The 18,312-nt window shown below is 33.2% G+C and overlaps 1 protein-coding gene across 3 annotated transcripts in view; it reads left to right on the top strand.

The window, feature by feature from the left end:
• LOC112591127 (beta-1,4-glucuronyltransferase 1) overlaps positions 1-18,312 on the top strand; it is a 66,150-nt gene that overhangs the window by 36,479 nt on the left and 11,359 nt on the right. For all 3 annotated transcript variants that reach the window (XM_025334820.1, XM_025334821.1, XM_025334819.1), the window contains 4 exons: positions 8,427-8,563; positions 8,717-8,943; positions 14,693-15,167; positions 15,947-16,433. In XM_025334820.1, coding sequence (XP_025190605.1) covers positions 8,475-8,563; positions 8,717-8,943; positions 14,693-15,167; positions 15,947-16,433 — 1,278 coding nt within the window. In that variant the 5' untranslated portion in view covers positions 8,427-8,474. The remainder of the gene's footprint in view (positions 1-8,426; positions 8,564-8,716; positions 8,944-14,692; positions 15,168-15,946; positions 16,434-18,312) is intronic.

The raw sequence follows: 18,312 nt of genomic DNA, 5'->3' as shown, positions 1-18,312 counted from the left end.
ACATTATACATACTTATTTTGAGTAATCAATGCATTCAAAATAGATTTTATTGTAATTCTAAAGACGTTTTTGAATTTTTATTTTAGTGGATCTATTGTGCCAACGGGCAACAAATACCCAGCCCTAATAATAATAACACCATTATGTGTACGTATACTTGAGTTTTCATTGCCATGCGAATAATATTAGTACATTGACACGACGAGTTGATTTCTTTTGGCATAACTTATTTATTTTTTCGACAGTCATTATTTGAGGATAGTATTATTATATCTGTGATTTTATTCGACGACGATCGTAGTCATTTTCGACGAAAAAAAACTTCCATCGGTCGATCGCGTCACTATAATAATGTGTAATATGGTACATACGTTGTCGATGTTGGTTCGATTTAAACGCCACTTTGCGTCGTTGGAAATAATACTCAACTATGTATAATATATATTATACGTATAAGATGTGTATAATACAATAGAGACGTATAGTAGTGGTAATGCCATTCAAAACATGATTCGTATGTAGAAACTTTACGTCCTATGCACATAACTATATCAGTGACATATTATCCAAAATTCTGATTTGTCAAAGTTAATAATTTGTTATAAAGGGAAGGATTGACTAGAATCCTAGTCAAGGATTGCTACTCATAAGTTTAGCGATTTGAATACACGATTATACTTTACGTAATACGTTCACAGGACGCTGAAAGCGTTTAATCCCCTTAACCCTTCCTCCTTCTCCCGTCGTCTGTTAGGTCATATAATTGACAAGCCGACTGTTATCGGTGGCGTAAAGTCATTAAAATTACGATTCCTACATTATGTCTTACACAGGTTGTTGCAAGCGCACTGATATTATATTATATAGCTGTTGCCGTCGCCACTTTTGTGGTGATTCGCGACGGCGAAGTCTATAGATGACCCGGCGCGACGGAGTCTTTGCCGCGGAAACGCGTCGTGTCGTGATCATCTGCTGCAGTACTGCGGTTGTCGTTTCACTTCCTCTTCTTCCGCGTCTATAATACTATCTTTCCACGCAGACGTACTATATACAATCTATTTATCGTATACTCTCAGACCCGACGGCGACTTTCATGTGTACGCGTCTCCCATTCACGTTCGTCATGCATTTAGGGCACACGAAGTTTGTTTTGTACAAGAAAGAAAAATAATCGCATACATCGCTGTTGAATTTTTTCACGACCACTTGGACAATTTTTTACCGTAAATTCCGTTATAATTTAGGTACCTACGTCCTATACTCCTTTATAGTATATATACCATATAATATTTTCATAATATGACTGTGGCTCGGTGTGACTAAAGTCAATGTTACTATATTATGATATTAATATGAAAAAAAAAATATTAAATACGATAAATATCTTAACATATTAAAAATAATAGTTTTTGATTTTATTACTTTTTCACCAAGTAACAGATATACAAACATGTGTTATATCCACGATGATGCTGTAATCTCGGTTCATCATCGTGGGGCAATTGTGTGAAAACGATAAACGACCTAAACGGTGTAATTTTATTTAGTTTGCAGTCATTTGTTATCTATTTATCATTACAAATATGAGATAACTAATTATGTATTACACCAGCTTTATATTACAGGAGTTATAATAAAATCATTTGTTAAATGATTACAATTATTATTAACCTAGTACAGATAAAGTTTTTTGGAACGCTAATAAAATGATTATTTTATAAAATCGTGTTTTTCCTTACATTTAACGCTAATTTTCTGAACATTATTTTTACGCACAATTCTGACATAATGCGTATTAAGATACGATTATAATAAATTACCACTTTAAAAATAGTACACCAGCTGCAGTATTTTTTGTGCATAGCTCAGCTGTATATTGAGTTGATAAAACACACGTTCGAAGTATATTCGGAGCAGAAAAACAATTTGTTGAATTATTGAAACATCTATAAAATAATTGTAGTAGAATGTCATGAATAATATACTATTATATCATCATTATGTTATTTAGACTTAATTAATAGCTATACAAATTATCGCATAACTTGATATTTGATTCAAAATAATTTAAAAGTAGTTCAAATTATACTTTGGTTTATTCTAGTTAAATCTTCCGTTAAAAACGAACGGGAATTAATATCTCTTAGATGTCTCAAAGTGGGAGCTATTAATGGACACTTAGCGGATTTGCAATAGATATACATATTATTATAGTCGTGAATAGCATATGCTGTCCGTGTCGATTCTGATTTAAGTTTATAAATTAGTTGTAAAATAAAATACAGAAGTAGGTGTAACGTATCATACCTATTGTTTAATATACTATACATTACTAACGGTAGGTACACCTAAAACCTAATTAAACTTCTGAAATGCATACACTATTAAATTTAATACATATTATTATATTAATAATTATTTTAAATACGTATGCATTTTAATATATACACAGATACTATGTGTCTAGAAAGTTTATAAACGTTCTGCGCATACAGACGAGTATACAGTAAATGAACCTATATTTTAACTTTCTAGACACACTATACAATATAAATAATACACACATTACACATATAGAACATTCCTATGGATTAAAATCCATTCATTTAGAATAATGTATTATAAGTTTATACAAATTCAACAACTTAACAGTATATAATTTATAACTAAGTTTATGTAAACTGATAATAAATTATACTTATTAATAATAAGTTATTATGTTTATACATGTTAAAATAAAACTATGTATTTTAAATATCATTTGGTATCAAAACAGATAATCAATAATAAGTATAATAATTTTTGATGTAATTTAAAATATTTTTTTTGAAATAATTCCAATATGATATAATAGAATATATCAAAATATATTGTTCTAATCATTTACCTAATACAACATTTGTAATAAATAGAATTTTGCATTCTTTTACATTATTATTGTTAGGTAGTTCGAAAACAAATGTCGGAATACTCTGTAAATTTCAAACGGAGAACGGTAAACCGATGCCAAAAACCATTTAATTCAGATTTTAGCATAAGAGTAAAATATTGTTTTGGACGTTTATGTATACGTGCGTGTGTGTGTGCGCGCGCGCGCATTGAGGTGTCTGCATTGCAGAGTGGCCTTTTTGGCATACAATTGAACAAAATTTATAGAAAATTACATTTGCACTGGATGGACGGTACAATAAATAATGTACGACGAAATTTTAAAGGTAACAAGTATGCTGTAGAGGCTGATTCGTTTCGTTTTTTCATAGACAATTTGTTATCGTATACGTATTAAACGCGAATTTTTTTTTTTTTATTATTTATTGCGGACAAAAAGTTCAAACATATAAACAAAATCCGAAATGCTCGGTCGGAAACATTTTCCGAAGTATGAAATCTGGATGAAAATAACGTTTATGGCTGTCAAAAGGTGGGAAAAAAACCTGACGTGGTATACATACTCACGTATATGACGACTGCCGCGCTCAAGACGTGCAGATATTCGTAGGAGTTAATATTTTTCTCTTCCCCGTACATGTGAGTTTACTGTCACATTTTCCCATTGTGTTCAGACGGGGCTAAAATTCTGGTTAAATTGTGTTTTTGAAAGAGGAAAAAAGGAAATATAATAATATATAACACATTTCAAACGTCACATAACCGTCTTGACAGACCTTTCGGAACGTGGTCAGCTGATCACATCAACGTCACAATGGTATAATATATATTATAATATTTATCGGTTCATCCTTTTTGTAATGGATGAAAAAACGCGAAATCGTCACAAACGGCTACGCAACCCAAAAGTATTCTAAAATATCATCTAGATTTTTCAAGAACGGTGACGTTTGTTGGGGGCTTAGAAAACCTTGACATCTTTAAAAAAAAAGTCATCGCAAACATAAAATATTGATTACGTTTCCCCATATAATTGCGCGCCTTTTATTCATGTATTACTAAATAATATACGCATTGATGCCGTATTGTATACTACGATCGTTGGACCCAAATATTGCTATTATTATTCAACCAGCAAACGGTTTTAGTTCAGTGTGCGTGTTGAGTAATGATACGGCGATTATACGTATAACGCATTTATAATTATTAATTTTATATTATAGCGCCGGTGAAGATGCGTATGATTTAGAGTTTTACGTCCCGTTGGTTTTTTTTCCGCGGACTGCTATAATACGCAGTAATACGAGTCACGCGAGTATCAATACAATATACGTAGATGCGAGTTTTCTCTCCGGTACCTGCCGAGTTTTGCATAACGTCGTTATTACGCGAAGTTTATAGAATAATACATATTTATTTTGTGTATAAATATATATATATATATGCATGTATTTTTTTTTGTAATATTATTTCATTTTACCAAACGGGTCGAACGAGTGTCACAAAAAAAAAAAAATTAAACGTAATACTTACGACTAATGCAGTTAAGTTTTTAACGGAAAAGAAATATCCGGTCTGTGACATTAAGCACGTAGGTGCTGTAACCACAGTATATTATAACCGCTGCGTTTAAAGGTTGTCGGATGAAAGTGATGATGTTCCTCTCGAATTCACAGCAAATAACAATGACCAACTATAAGACTATAATCTAATTGTAGTGTATGCATCGTACGCGTGAATAATATATAATATATAGTGCGTGTGTGTTTAAGAGAGAGTGTTTACTTTGTCATTAATTAAATGAATCCTTTTAATATTTCTGAATCATTCTGATCAACATCGAAATCATTTTTTCTCAACGACTAGAAACCATATATTTTGTCACCAATGCCAATGTTTTCCCTGAATAATGAGAAAAATACCGCCTTTCTATTTTAAGGCAATCATTGAACCGAGTGACTGCATTTATATACATGAATATATGACTTTAAATATTAAAATATGAGAATATATATATATATATATACTAAAAAAACGTAAGCGTATCGAATTTAACAAATGGGTCTTATAAAAAACTTAACGTTTTTTTTTTGTTGATATGTAAATAAAATCTTATTAATTTTATGACCATTTTATTACGATGTTTTTAATGTAAGCAATTACAAAGTACCATTTAAAGTTATAATATACATCACAGATTAATATTATATAAATATCAATTAATAATAATATCAGCATAGAAATCAAACCATAGATATCTATTATATTAAATCAGAAAAAAATACTTATACGATAATAATTCTTTCAATGTTCAAAATGTTCAATTAAATAGACTTCGATGTACAATATCGAAAAAAATGAATGCATAGTTATTTTTAAGCAGATGATTAAATTATGTATGTACCTATAATTAAAAAAAAATTTATTTTATTATATTTAGTTTGAAAAGTGATTGTTACCAGTAACCATCATAGTTGATTACTACACGATGATCACTAGCCATATTTAAATATTTTTTTTAAGAGAATCGTCAGTTCCATTGATCCGTGAAAGCATTGATTGAAATACGCATAATTATTCGTTTTAGTCGAAATGTGTTGACGTAATGTTTTGATCAATTAATTTATTCCAAATACAGATTTTTTTTACTATGGGTTTTTGAAAAATTCTGTTTGTATTAGTCATCAAATTACCTTCGGAATATTTGCTATATTGGGATGACTAATTTGAATGCGGAATTCGGTTTTTAAACGAATACCATTACTGGTATTTTTTTTTTATTATCGTATTTATATTCTATACTTGTACGGAACATAAAACCTTTATGTTGGACATCCGAAGTAAACGCTTTATTATTTGATTATTTGTATCTACAAATCATTTCAAAATTAACATAGTACATTCTAAAATAAAATATCAAAATTACCTCGGCATATTTTCCCCAACTATTATTGTAACCCATTTAAAATAAATCAAAAATAATTGTTTACAAAAAGTATTTAAAATTTCGCGGAAAAAAATATGTAATTTAACCTAATTGTGTATTTATATTTCAAAAGTTAATGTAAATTATTATTAAAAAAAAAAAAATTAAAATATAGTATAGTATATCATGTACACGTGTTTAATATTATATTAGTGTTATGGATCTATCAAAATGTAAATACCTACCCTTTTAAATTAATTATGATTCACAAATGACCCGTTTTACAAAACATTAAAATCAACTATAACATTTAAAATTTTTAACTTAATACCTATATACTCTATTATATGTATAATATTAATAAGTATCTTTTTACGTTTCATATTTAGGTAAGGGTATCATACAAATAAACTATTTTTTTTTTTTTCAATAGTATAATAGTAGATCAACAAAGTATAATAATAGGTGGGGGGAGAAAGTCGTGAATACTCAAGTGGCGTCTGGCGTATGGCGTATTGCGTATAGTGCAACTATTTGGCACTATGATCGTGCGCAATGCATTTTCCACTATTTCAACTTAACGGTACACTTATTAAAAAAAAAAAATTAGATGGATAACCTCTGTAGACTAAGGCGAATAGAAAACGATTATCTTAAAATTATGTACATAATACATATGTCTCAGGTACGCATTTATAAATAAATCGTAGGTAATAATTTTATTAACTCTCAGCAGAGCTTATATACATCCTATATTGTATTAGCTAACATTCATAATACAATTTTTAAAATATCTTGTTGGAATTTCATCGAAAATAAAATAAACTATATTATCATTACACGGTTGTTTTACGTATAATAATATTAGAATCGACGTATAATCATTAAAGACTATTTTTTGCTGGATATTTTTTATACATACATATTAACTAAATAATAAATAGTACAGATTCATAATATACCGTAAATTTAATATTGAAACACGAATTTTTATTTAGTAGGTATTGGGGTCACGTGTGATTGTACATAATGATTGATGCTCTTGCTAAATAAATAATTAAAATATATTTGGAGCTTCTATTAGAAAATAAGCAAAAAAATAAGTCATTTAAATACAACATGTCATTAGACACATTTTTGGTTTAAAAGTTTGAGTTACTAATCATTGATATAGTATAATAAAGCATAATGGATGATTTAAGCAAGCATAGACAAAATAACTAAATATTACTTATAGACAATTAATAATAAGTAAACACAAGAGAAACCCATAAATGGCAAGTATACTCAAGTCAATGAGTCAATCGTGAAGTTAGTGATCCCTGAAAGACAAAATTTTAATTTATTTTTTTTTTATGTGTGTGGGCTTATAATATGTTTGCGTGGTATAATGGACACGCGATTTCTAGTTCAAACATTTTACCCTTTTAACCCCTATGTGCCGCGTGTCCGATAATGGTGTGAAAAAAAAATTAAACCCATGAGGAGAAATCTCCTCAATAATACGGCGCCGTCTAAATGGATAGACAACTTAACTCGGACGAGATCAGAATATAATTCAATGCAAATGATATGGCACAGAGGTGTAGACAATCGAAATAAATGTAAACCGACCACATCGTGTAATGTACGCATGTGCTATTTAGTTGAATCGACATTATATTGTTATTTCGATCGGGATTTATACAGGCCACATTCTATCTATACACACGGCACATGACATTATTATTATATACCACGCATAATATAATAATATATTATTATGATTTGTATCACTTTTAGGAGAAATATTTGGCACGTGGGCTTAATATCGCTGTACACTATAACGATCGGTATAATTTAGTCGTTAAATATGTATCGACGACAAACAAATATTCAAATCTCTAGGTCATCTGTAAAATAAATAATGATAAATAAATTAATAACAATTGTTGGAATAAAAACATATTGTGTGCGAAAACATTGAATTTGGTCATACAATTACTAATACCTGTGTCAACTGATATCGATAATCTATTTTTTAAGTGCATGCATGCAATATAATATCATAGAATTATAAATATAAATTATTCTATTATCGTAGAACCCGAATACGCGAATTTACGCATTCGTTTTATAAAATCATTTTTTTTCTTCTAAATAATGAATCAGTATATTATTTGAATCACTATCGTTTTGGACCCCGATTAATTATTTTAAAACACGGCTTACATGCATCTCATGTTATTCGCGTGACACATTGTGCAGTAGTTTAGTGTAACGCCACGCGAAACCAAAACGCTTCATAAAAACCGACACGGTCATCGGAAGTCAAATGACGCCCACGAGTATCAGATCGGTGTACGAACGTTATAATAACCGCAGTTGACCGTTATGTATATAATATATTAAGACACCATACCAGCTTCTTAGTTCCATTGGGACGTGATGCATAAGATGTTATATCGTCATCACGCCGACGTTCCGGAAACGATTGTTATTACCATCAGATTTTGGTGTCACGCGCGCGTGTGATTCGGAGATTCGCTTTCCCCTCCCTTGTAGAAACATAAAAAAATATTATACACATCATCTGTAATCGGGTATTTATGTAAATTTCGTATGTTTCAGGTTCGGTAATGGTGTACAAGACGTCGTGGCTAGAGAGCAATTTAGATTATGCTGACAAGACGCAACTGGCTACTACGACTCAGCGTCGTTTTGAATGTAGCCGTATTGTTCTATTTCGGGTCCTACTTGACCATCGGGTATGTGAAACGATGACAATGGCGATGACGAAGATTCCCTTCGTTGTTGTCTTGCGTCAGGTTTTCTACTGATTCTAATGAATCAGTTGATCATTGAGTGTATTATACATAATAACTATTGTGTAATGTTTTGAAACGGTTTTTATTTTATAGAAATGGAAACTCGGAAATTGTGGAGGAGGTGCAGATGTCTGGAAGGAACTTGGCCTCCATTGCCGAAGCTTCTCAAAACGGGGAAAAAGAAACGGCGGCTTATTACTACCAGAGCGCGTCCGGCGGGTCAGTCAACTATCCTGAACTAGCGCTTTTAGCAAGTATACAGCCAATTGCCGGACAACCACAGCAACAACAAGGTTCATCCGTCCAAACACCAGTCCAAGGTACACCATAAAAAAATAAAAAATATATAAAATAACAAAAGTTTTATAACGTATACAATGTCAATAATTTATATACTTTAGTATTTTCCTGCGAGAACAACTGAATACCATTCCTTATTCGGTTTTAAAGTATGCCCGTTGTCTTGAATCGCTTATTTAAATATTTATTTTAACATCCACTTCACTCGCGTCCACTTGAAAAGTGTATTATATACAGTACACAACATGGTTGATATTATATAATTATTATAGACACTATCAAACCTCTTCCCCTCATTACCCCTCCTTCTGCTCGAGAAAAAACAAACTCGCAAACTCATGGAAAATACACTAACTTCCCACCTAACCCGACGTGGGGTTTCCTGTTGAGAGAACATCATATATAGCTGCTGCCCACGATGACACGCTTTAGTATTATATAATATTATTATTATTATTATATGTATGCGCGTATCCCAGACCACTCTCCCTACCATGATAACTCTAGGTAGGTGCTCTAAAGATGTCAATATATCATTTAGATATTTTTTTTAATGCGCAACTTTAACGAGCGCAATAAATTTACGGCGGACGATACTATACGCGATTCTGGGTGGTAGACTGCATTATAACGAGTGTCGAAGTTTGTCGGAGACTGATTCCCATAACAATTTAAAGTAAAAGATAAATAATAATTTTCGATAAAGTTGTATAGTGTTCGCTACACACCTATATATACATGACATTCATACACTTCAATCCTCTTAAATATTACATTCACCTTGGAATTTAATTATAAATTAATGGATAAAAAAAACCTTGTCAAAACTAAAAAAAAAAACAAAATTAACATACATTTCCCGGCACGTATAATACGATTTTTTTGATCCACATTTGTTTACGATCTTATTGGAAAAAATTATATTTAATTTTCCTTGCTTCTTAAAAAAAATCATACGCGTTTACAGAGGTATGTGTGCGTGTAAGGGAATGAACATTTAATTTACATTATACTATTTATAATTTATTTTATAAAGCCTTGTTCTCCGTAACTTTTGCTCGAAGTTTACGCAAACCACATCGAGTGTAGTGTTTAGATTTTTGATTTAATATTTTTATTGTAATATTAAACGAGTATTTGCTCTAAAATATCGTTTATAACGATTTTTTCAAAATAACATGATTTGCGTTTACAGTGTTTTCTAAACCCTCCGGAGACAGACGTGCAGATGTTTTGCAAAAAAAAAAGTCTTTGTTTAAGTGGACCGACCCAACACGGCGGGGGTTAAACGCCCTACCATCGCAAATGCACACAAAGACGAAAACGCGAAGGATCGGCGGCCGTCGTGTTTTATACGTTGTGCTGTTGTTCGTAATACGCGTAATACGAGAAGAAAATATCGCTGAAACGACGAACCGCGTTTATTTTATAATTGTCGAATTACCTCGTGCTAATAAAATTTGCTACTAGCCAGAGGTCGGCCTTCGAGAAAAAAAAATACACGTTTCGGCTATAGGATGGCGAGCGAGTGCTTCTCAGTGTTTTCTGTACAGACGCATTCACCCGCCAAGGCAGCGGCCGGAGATAAGATATTTTGTTTTTAAAAGATTGATGTACAAAGTCGAATAACTCGATTGTAAATAGGAAGTATAATTTTATGCAAGGTCGTGAAAACAGATGACATCATTTATGCGAAAAAACCAAACGACGATATACATTATAATATAAGTAATAGAGGAGTAATGCCACCTATATTAGTATACTGTGATAAATAACTATTAACCATATAACGGTAACAGGCCCACTAGAATACGACAATTTAGATCATAAATTTGATTGATTATAAATTATAATATATGGTTATGAGTACCTACGACTATTAGAATATTCATTTACATAGTTTAACTATTGAAAACCTGTCGGTATAATATATCAGTATAAATTTCTGATTTTTTTTTTTTTCATCAATAAATTGTTATCATTTACGACACTTCAATATAATCATTACTTCAACAAGTGAGTTTATGCATTTGTACCATATAAAATCTATGTGTACATTATATAACCTCCGATAGTTAAGGTAAAATTGGGTTATATTTAAATTAGTTTATTATCAATTAAAAATTCTTAAATAAATAAACCTATATTACAAAAATAAAAAAAATAAATTCAAATACGTTATAATTTAGTACAAATAAATCATAAATGCAGCATATCAATCCATTTAATTATCATTCACATCCTTATGAGTTATGATTCCGCTTCAATAACTACCGATTTCTGAAGAAGAAAACATACCTGAAGTTCAACCGAAACTATAATCATTTAATTAGTATTTAAAGTCATATTTAGTTCAAACTATCTGGATCTGGTGTATATCTTTCAAGTTGGACAACGTATATAAATAGTTTAATTTCAAAAGGAAAAAAATAAACAAATAAACTTCTCAAGGACTTCGTACGAGTGGCCAAAAAATTCCCGAGAGAAGTAGGACTTGCATCATCACCGCGTACGTTTCAGTAAACTTTCGACATTATAAAATCTTATTTTACATTAAAAGTGCGTGAAAAAAATTAATTAATCCGTAGATCACCTACTATAAGTTAATACATCAAATAAGTTATTAATTTAGTTTTTATTAAAATAATTTAGTTTATGCAGTATGCACAATACACAACATATATTTAACATTGTAAATACAATGAATATATTTTTGAAGCATTATAATTTGTAACACTAATATACATATCACCATAAACATTAGAATATAATAAATAAAAAACAAGTTTACAAAAAATCATAACTAGTTTGAACAAATTAAAATTAACCACCAAGGCAATCCACAATCACTGTACTAAATAAACGAGGCGATAAAAAGGATATACATTTTATTCGGATTTACTCTCGCCCGTCGCTATTTTTACCGTATTTTAATTAATTGAAGAAAAAAAACTGCATCTTCAAAAAGAAATTACTCATACTACGGAGCTGTTTCCCGATAATGTAAATTGGAATCCATTCCACGGCATCCTATCATTATTTCTTAAATTGCACGGCGACGATGTATAGTAGTTTAAAGTTATGTATATTTATATTATATTATAGTGTTATCGTGTTAGGTACGTCATGTACGCGCTTTATACTCCTCGAAGTAGCTATAGTTTATTTTTAGCATAAAATTATGCGTACCAGATTCTAACGGTGGAGTTCACCTGATTAAACCGACTATGCACACACGCGCGCTATATTATATATATACTTATCGAACACGAAAATCAAGAAATGTAGTCTCGTAATTCGGGTAAACCAAAAAATCTCGTCTCTCTAAAAAGCTGCAATAATGAACCGAAAGAAAAAAATGTACATCGCTCATTGCTTAACATGAACGCGCGGTGTTTATACCTATATTTATGAATTACTTATATTCGTGAATAGCGTTTTCTGTCGCGCCGCAGGTATACACGTCACTATTTTAGCGACATAAAACTTATACATATTATGCATATTATTATAGTTGCATATATAATTCGCGTAGCTAGGAGGTACTGGTTATGTGTTTACGTTTCGTCAAAGTAAAACCGTCGTCAGTTATTGTTTTGTGTTTTTATCATAGGCCCCGATCGCGAGGTTAAATATTTCCCCCCTCGAATTAAAAAAAATAAAATAAATAAAACTTATAGTTTTGTCTACGTGATATAATATTATATACGCGGTTCGTACCGTTTTTACTGGTTGTTCAACGCGCGTACATTGTGCTCCCGATAATATATTGTACGTTAGGTACTATAAATTATTTTATACTGTAAATACATGTCGTATAATGATTTGTATAGCATTATTTCCCTCCGCGTGCGTGGACGACGTTCGTGCGGTGCTAAGTAATCGAGATCATCGTTTAAAATACAAAGTACCTAACAAAACAAAAAAAAATTGACAGAATGCGACTTGTCACGCGGCAGTCGTCGTCGTCGAGGGCAAATTCCCAGACACCCTTCGCACAAGGCACAACACCCAACAACCAACAAAACGCAGCACAAAAAATTATATTCGGTCTTCGCACGTTATCTCGGCCGTGTAATCGTCGAAATCCTACTTGGTTATTATATTATAATATATATTTTACTCATTTACTATAGCTAGTGTTTAATTACGTATAATGTGTATACGCGCATACAACATAATTGTTTTTAGCATTGAAAACTCGTGTCGTTATTATAATATCGTAATTTTATGTAATTACTTTGGTCTCATCGTGCGTGTTAGCGGCGTATTTCGAGGAGCTATTACATACATTTTTACATCGCTTCGCAATCACACGCATTCGTCAGACTGACTTACGAGAAGACAAATCAAAAAAATTACGACGACGTTCCTCGTTCTACCGCCCCGCTCGCCCAAATCTCGTGGTTTTCGGCGCTACTTTCCCGCGAGAGATCCGCACTCAGACGACCGATTACTCTACAACAATAATACGATTTATAATTACAACACACACTTGCCGGTCGCCACAACGATGAAATCGCACAATATACGATGTAACGAGCGCATAATTAAAACGGAAACCGTACGCGAAGGAATTCGATTGTGACGCGTGCCCTGATTTACCGATTTCCCTTACGTCGAAAAACCACATAACCTTGTGCCGCGCGCATTACCCCGATGATTATTATTCATTATAGGCGCTATGTATGTACATACTGCTAATACTACTATTACTATGATTACTATATAATACTACATAATATCGCGACCTTGTAAAAAACGTTTTGATATTTATACATTTGATCACAAGCCTGCCTCGCCGTCGACGGCATCCGTTATTTCTGTCGCGGTTGATTAGTGGCGGTAGTGGCGATAGTGGTGATGAGGGAGTGGGAAAAAGTTTATCGGAAAGCGGTTTTTTAAACGATTTTCGGAGATAACAATTCAGGCCGCTCATTCACCGTATCAGTACGTCCAATTATTGATAGCGGCTCATTAATAATATGGTATCCAAGTAAAACCAAAGATGCGACATAATAATCTGCAGACCGCTCCGTGACCCGAATCTATAAATATATTTTTATTTTATTTTTTATTATCTTAAGCCCGGCAACTAAGGCTGTGAGAAGTTATTGTAAGTTTTTTTGGGTTTTTTTTTTTTTGTAGTGTTAGTGGGATTATGAAACACGTATGTGTATGTCATGGATTCATCGATAAAAAACTGAGTGGTCACCCATCTGAGAACTAGCAGCGCCGGTTGATGCTTGACCTCAGAACACGTTAGTGACAGGCCAACTATACATCGTTACACCAGGCCACAAATCTATAAATAGTATATTTCAGTTTTATAAAACACGTTATTGTAAACCGTACTTATCAATATTAAAGAATAAACTGTATATCCCATTTACTACGGAGGAAAAAAACGAAAATCGTTAACTAATAATAACCGACCATTAGCTAATAACATTATATTATCAGCGGTAAACAAGTTTCAATTTTTTTTTCTTTCAAATATTGGTTTTATAATGTAACCACATACATAGGATCTGCTAGAAATATTTATTTTTTTGCAAAACACTTAAACACGCGTAGAGCAAGACAAATGTTACGTTACCATCAAGCGGACCGTTTTCTCATTGGATTTGACCAATTTGTTTTTGGAATATTTAAATTGTATAATAATAGTTGAATTAAGGATTAAATTTTTTTTTCCTGGTCAGGCTGCTCTAGTATTAATATACCAGTATCTACGTATTGTTATAAAAATAGTGGTTGTTTACACAGGGACAACGTTGCGAGACGATGGTCATGTAATGCGCATCAAACCCAAGGCAGTGGTCGCGGCCGAATTGCTGGACGCCGTCGAAACTTCGGCCGTTTCGGGCAACGGCGGATCGGCCGCGGCCGCGCCGGCGGAATCGTGGACGCCCGAGAAAAAAGACGCGCCCACCCAACAGCAGACGTCGACCACGACGACCACGACGACCACGTCGGCCACGACCACCGCCGGGACGTCCTTCGTGGCCCAAGTGGCCATGGCGATGGCCAACTCGGGCGCCGTGCAGCAAGTCAGGCCGCTCCGCGAGCTGCTCGGCTGCCAGGACAAGTCCAACCACCGTCGGATCGCCCAGCGCGGCGATTATTGGGTGCTGTACAACTATGTGCCGGCCCGTCGGTGGTTCCGGTGCGACGAGTCCATTACGTACACGACACACGCCGACTTCACGTTCCTCGACAATCTAGAACCTCTTCTGGACAGGTAAATATATATACTGCACGGCATAAACTTTAACAAGGATTAACTCCTAACGACCAGTAACCCCTAACTATTTGCGTTTTTGATTATTCTGCTTCTGTAAAAATCGCTACAATGCGTACGACTTATATGAGATAACATTCTTTCCACCACAAAAAATAAGAACCAAAACAAAATTTTATAAGATAAAAAAAAAAATATGTTATTTAAAATAAAAAAAAAAAAAAAAAAGTAAAATATTTTAGAAATAAATTGCAAAATTCCTAATTTTATTCTTATTGTTATTTGTTTATATATAATTTCGCGTGTTTATTAATATACGTACTACTGTAATTTAGGTATCGAATTTTTGACAACATATACTATCATTGTAAATATCGTATAAAATATAATACTGATCATATTTATAATTTAATTATAATTGTAAAATAATATTTATATATATTTTTTTAATATGTTTTCTAAAAATATGACGCTAATGACCCTAGTTGTCAAAGCGGAAATGTATAAATTTCAAGATCAATAAAAAAATTAATTTAATTTAATTATGCAGAACAAATGTGAATTTTAAGCACACTTGATACGTATGTTATAGGTACACTGTAAATACACTACGTAAGTACCGTGCATATTCCCCACCAATAATTAGTAGAACATAATTTAGCCCATTTCATTTTTTAATCCGCCACTTACGCCAAGACTTACGCTTATATCATAAAAATACCCATGAATACCGACTATAACATGCGGCGTCATTATAATATCGTACCCCCGATCCGCAGGTGGCGAGGACCTATTTCGGTGGCGCTGTACACTCCTGGCAACGACTTTGTGCCCACGTTGGCTTCGATCCGATACTTGCGGCAGTGCGGTTCGCCGCTGGTAGCCGAGTACGTCACGTTCCACATGTATTTCGGGTCGGGACACGTGCCCAAGTCGGTGCCGCACACGGACCACGACATCGACGCGCCGGTGGCCAACTGTTCGGCACCTCCACCGTGGAGGAACGCGTCGACCGCGTACAAGGGCCAGAAAAAGCTGCTGTACCCGGTGAACGTGGGCCGGAACGTAGCCCGTGAGTCGGCTACCACGCACTACGTGCTGCCGTCCGACATCGAGCTGTACCCCAGCCCCGGCGTCATCGAGGGGTTCATGGACCTCGTCCGGAGGCAGGACCCGCCGCTCCGGCGCCCAAAACCAATGGTGTTCCCGTTACCGATATTCGAGCTGGCGTCCCACATGAAACTGCCGGCCGACAAAAAGGAACTGGTGAGTAAACGCGCCCATATTGTAACGTACTATCGTCCAAATAATAGTGTGCTACCGCTGTGTCGCCGTCGTTGCACACTGTTGGTGCTCGGCGACGACGAGTCGCTATGGGAGTTTACCGAATGCGTTCCAAAATGACCTATTTTTAGTGTTTCAAGTGCGCCCAAGAAAAAAAGATCATATTTTTTATGTATCCCTAGTGCGACCCTGTTCGTTTAATGTTACCCGAGGTGTACTACGAGAAAGTGAATGGGTTTACATCTCAAAAATATTTTTTGATTCTTATTTATGATAATTTATTTTATAGCTTACACTTTTGAATTTAGGTACTTATTATTTTAAATGGTTTTTATTTTTTAATTTAAAAAATAATGTATTTATTATTTTTTAGTATATCTATATAGGCTGGTATTTAAATGCCATTCTTTCGACAAAATTTAGTCTTGATATATTATTATTTTGAAATCAATTTATATTGTCTTCGATGCATGAAATACCGAGGACGCACTTCGGCTATTCAATAGAATTTTTCAATATGACTGAGAACGCACTCGGTCTATGAAAAAGGTAAAAATTAAAAACAAGATGCACTCGGGGTATCCCCGTCACTGCCGCTGAGGTATCATACAACGATATTATTAACGCCAATATAATATGACGCGTAAGTACCGAAGATTCACGAACGTCGTCGACCACCGCGCCGTCTCTTTGTGTACATACGCGTGACATATTATTATTATGTTCATCCAAAAATCATTTTAAGACCTTACAATGTAACGTGAGAATTTATTATTTTTCTTTGCGCAACAGCTTACGGTTTTAAACGAGTTTTTAAATCATTGAAAGAGCTAAAAAGTATAAGTTTTCTGCTATTCAATGAAAATCTCGTTAAAATAACTCGACTTTTTCTTTGCATCATGTGTCGAACAATAAAAATACTCGCTCCGTTATAATATTGTAATATAGTGCACTGGCATCAAGAGAAAAATCATTTTATAATGTAAATATGGTACTTTAGTGGTAGCAATGGTAGGTAGAGTACAGCAACAACAGCGTCGGTATCAAAAATATATATATATATATATATATTATATACATATTTATAGTCTAATCAAAATTTCAAGTCGCCCGAGTTTTATGATAAATAACATGTATTAAGAAGTTAAATTAAAATTTCGAGGTGAAAATTATTATTACATACAATGCTTTTTCGAGATATTTAAAATAGATACAATAAATGTACATTGTACATTTACACAAACGAAATAACCTTCATAATTTCTATTTACCAATTATCACATAAGATTCAAAATTATTGTGCATTATTACAGTTACATCACTAGTAACAATAATTAGGTGAAAGCAAATGTAAGTACTACGATTCAATTTTAAATGCAATCCGCTGTCCTGACGATGTTGTTTAACGACATGTTATTATTTTAAATTTCAATATTCGGTACCTATAATAATCTCTGATCTTCGGCTACATAGATGAATGCACACTTTGAATACATAACATTATAAACGCTGTGGCGTTGTAATCATTGACTACCGATCGCTGATTACTAATCAGCGAGCCACACGAGGTCGGAAAAATAGTGTACTCGTATAGAACGTCCGCAATGGTAATTAACCAATAAATTATACGGTTTGCCTGAAAATTAAAACGTTTTGTTTTGAAATTCGTACGTTTGAATTAAGATTCCGAATAGCTGCCAAGGTATAATAATAAACATTGCACACCTATACTTGCTTTCGCGAGAGTTGGATTCGTGTAAATTAAAAATAACGCATAGAAGATCTTTATTATTCAAACAGTGTTCATATGGTCTACGTACATAACTACACTGTGAGCACATTAAATATCGCTAAGTACAAA

This window comes from Melanaphis sacchari, unplaced genomic scaffold (genome assembly GCF_002803265.2).
Source record: "Melanaphis sacchari strain LSU unplaced genomic scaffold, SCAv2.0 Contig12_pilon_pilon, whole genome shotgun sequence".
NCBI lineage: Eukaryota > Metazoa > Arthropoda > Insecta > Hemiptera > Aphididae > Melanaphis > Melanaphis sacchari.
This window is presented reverse-complemented; position numbering and strand designations above follow the sequence as displayed.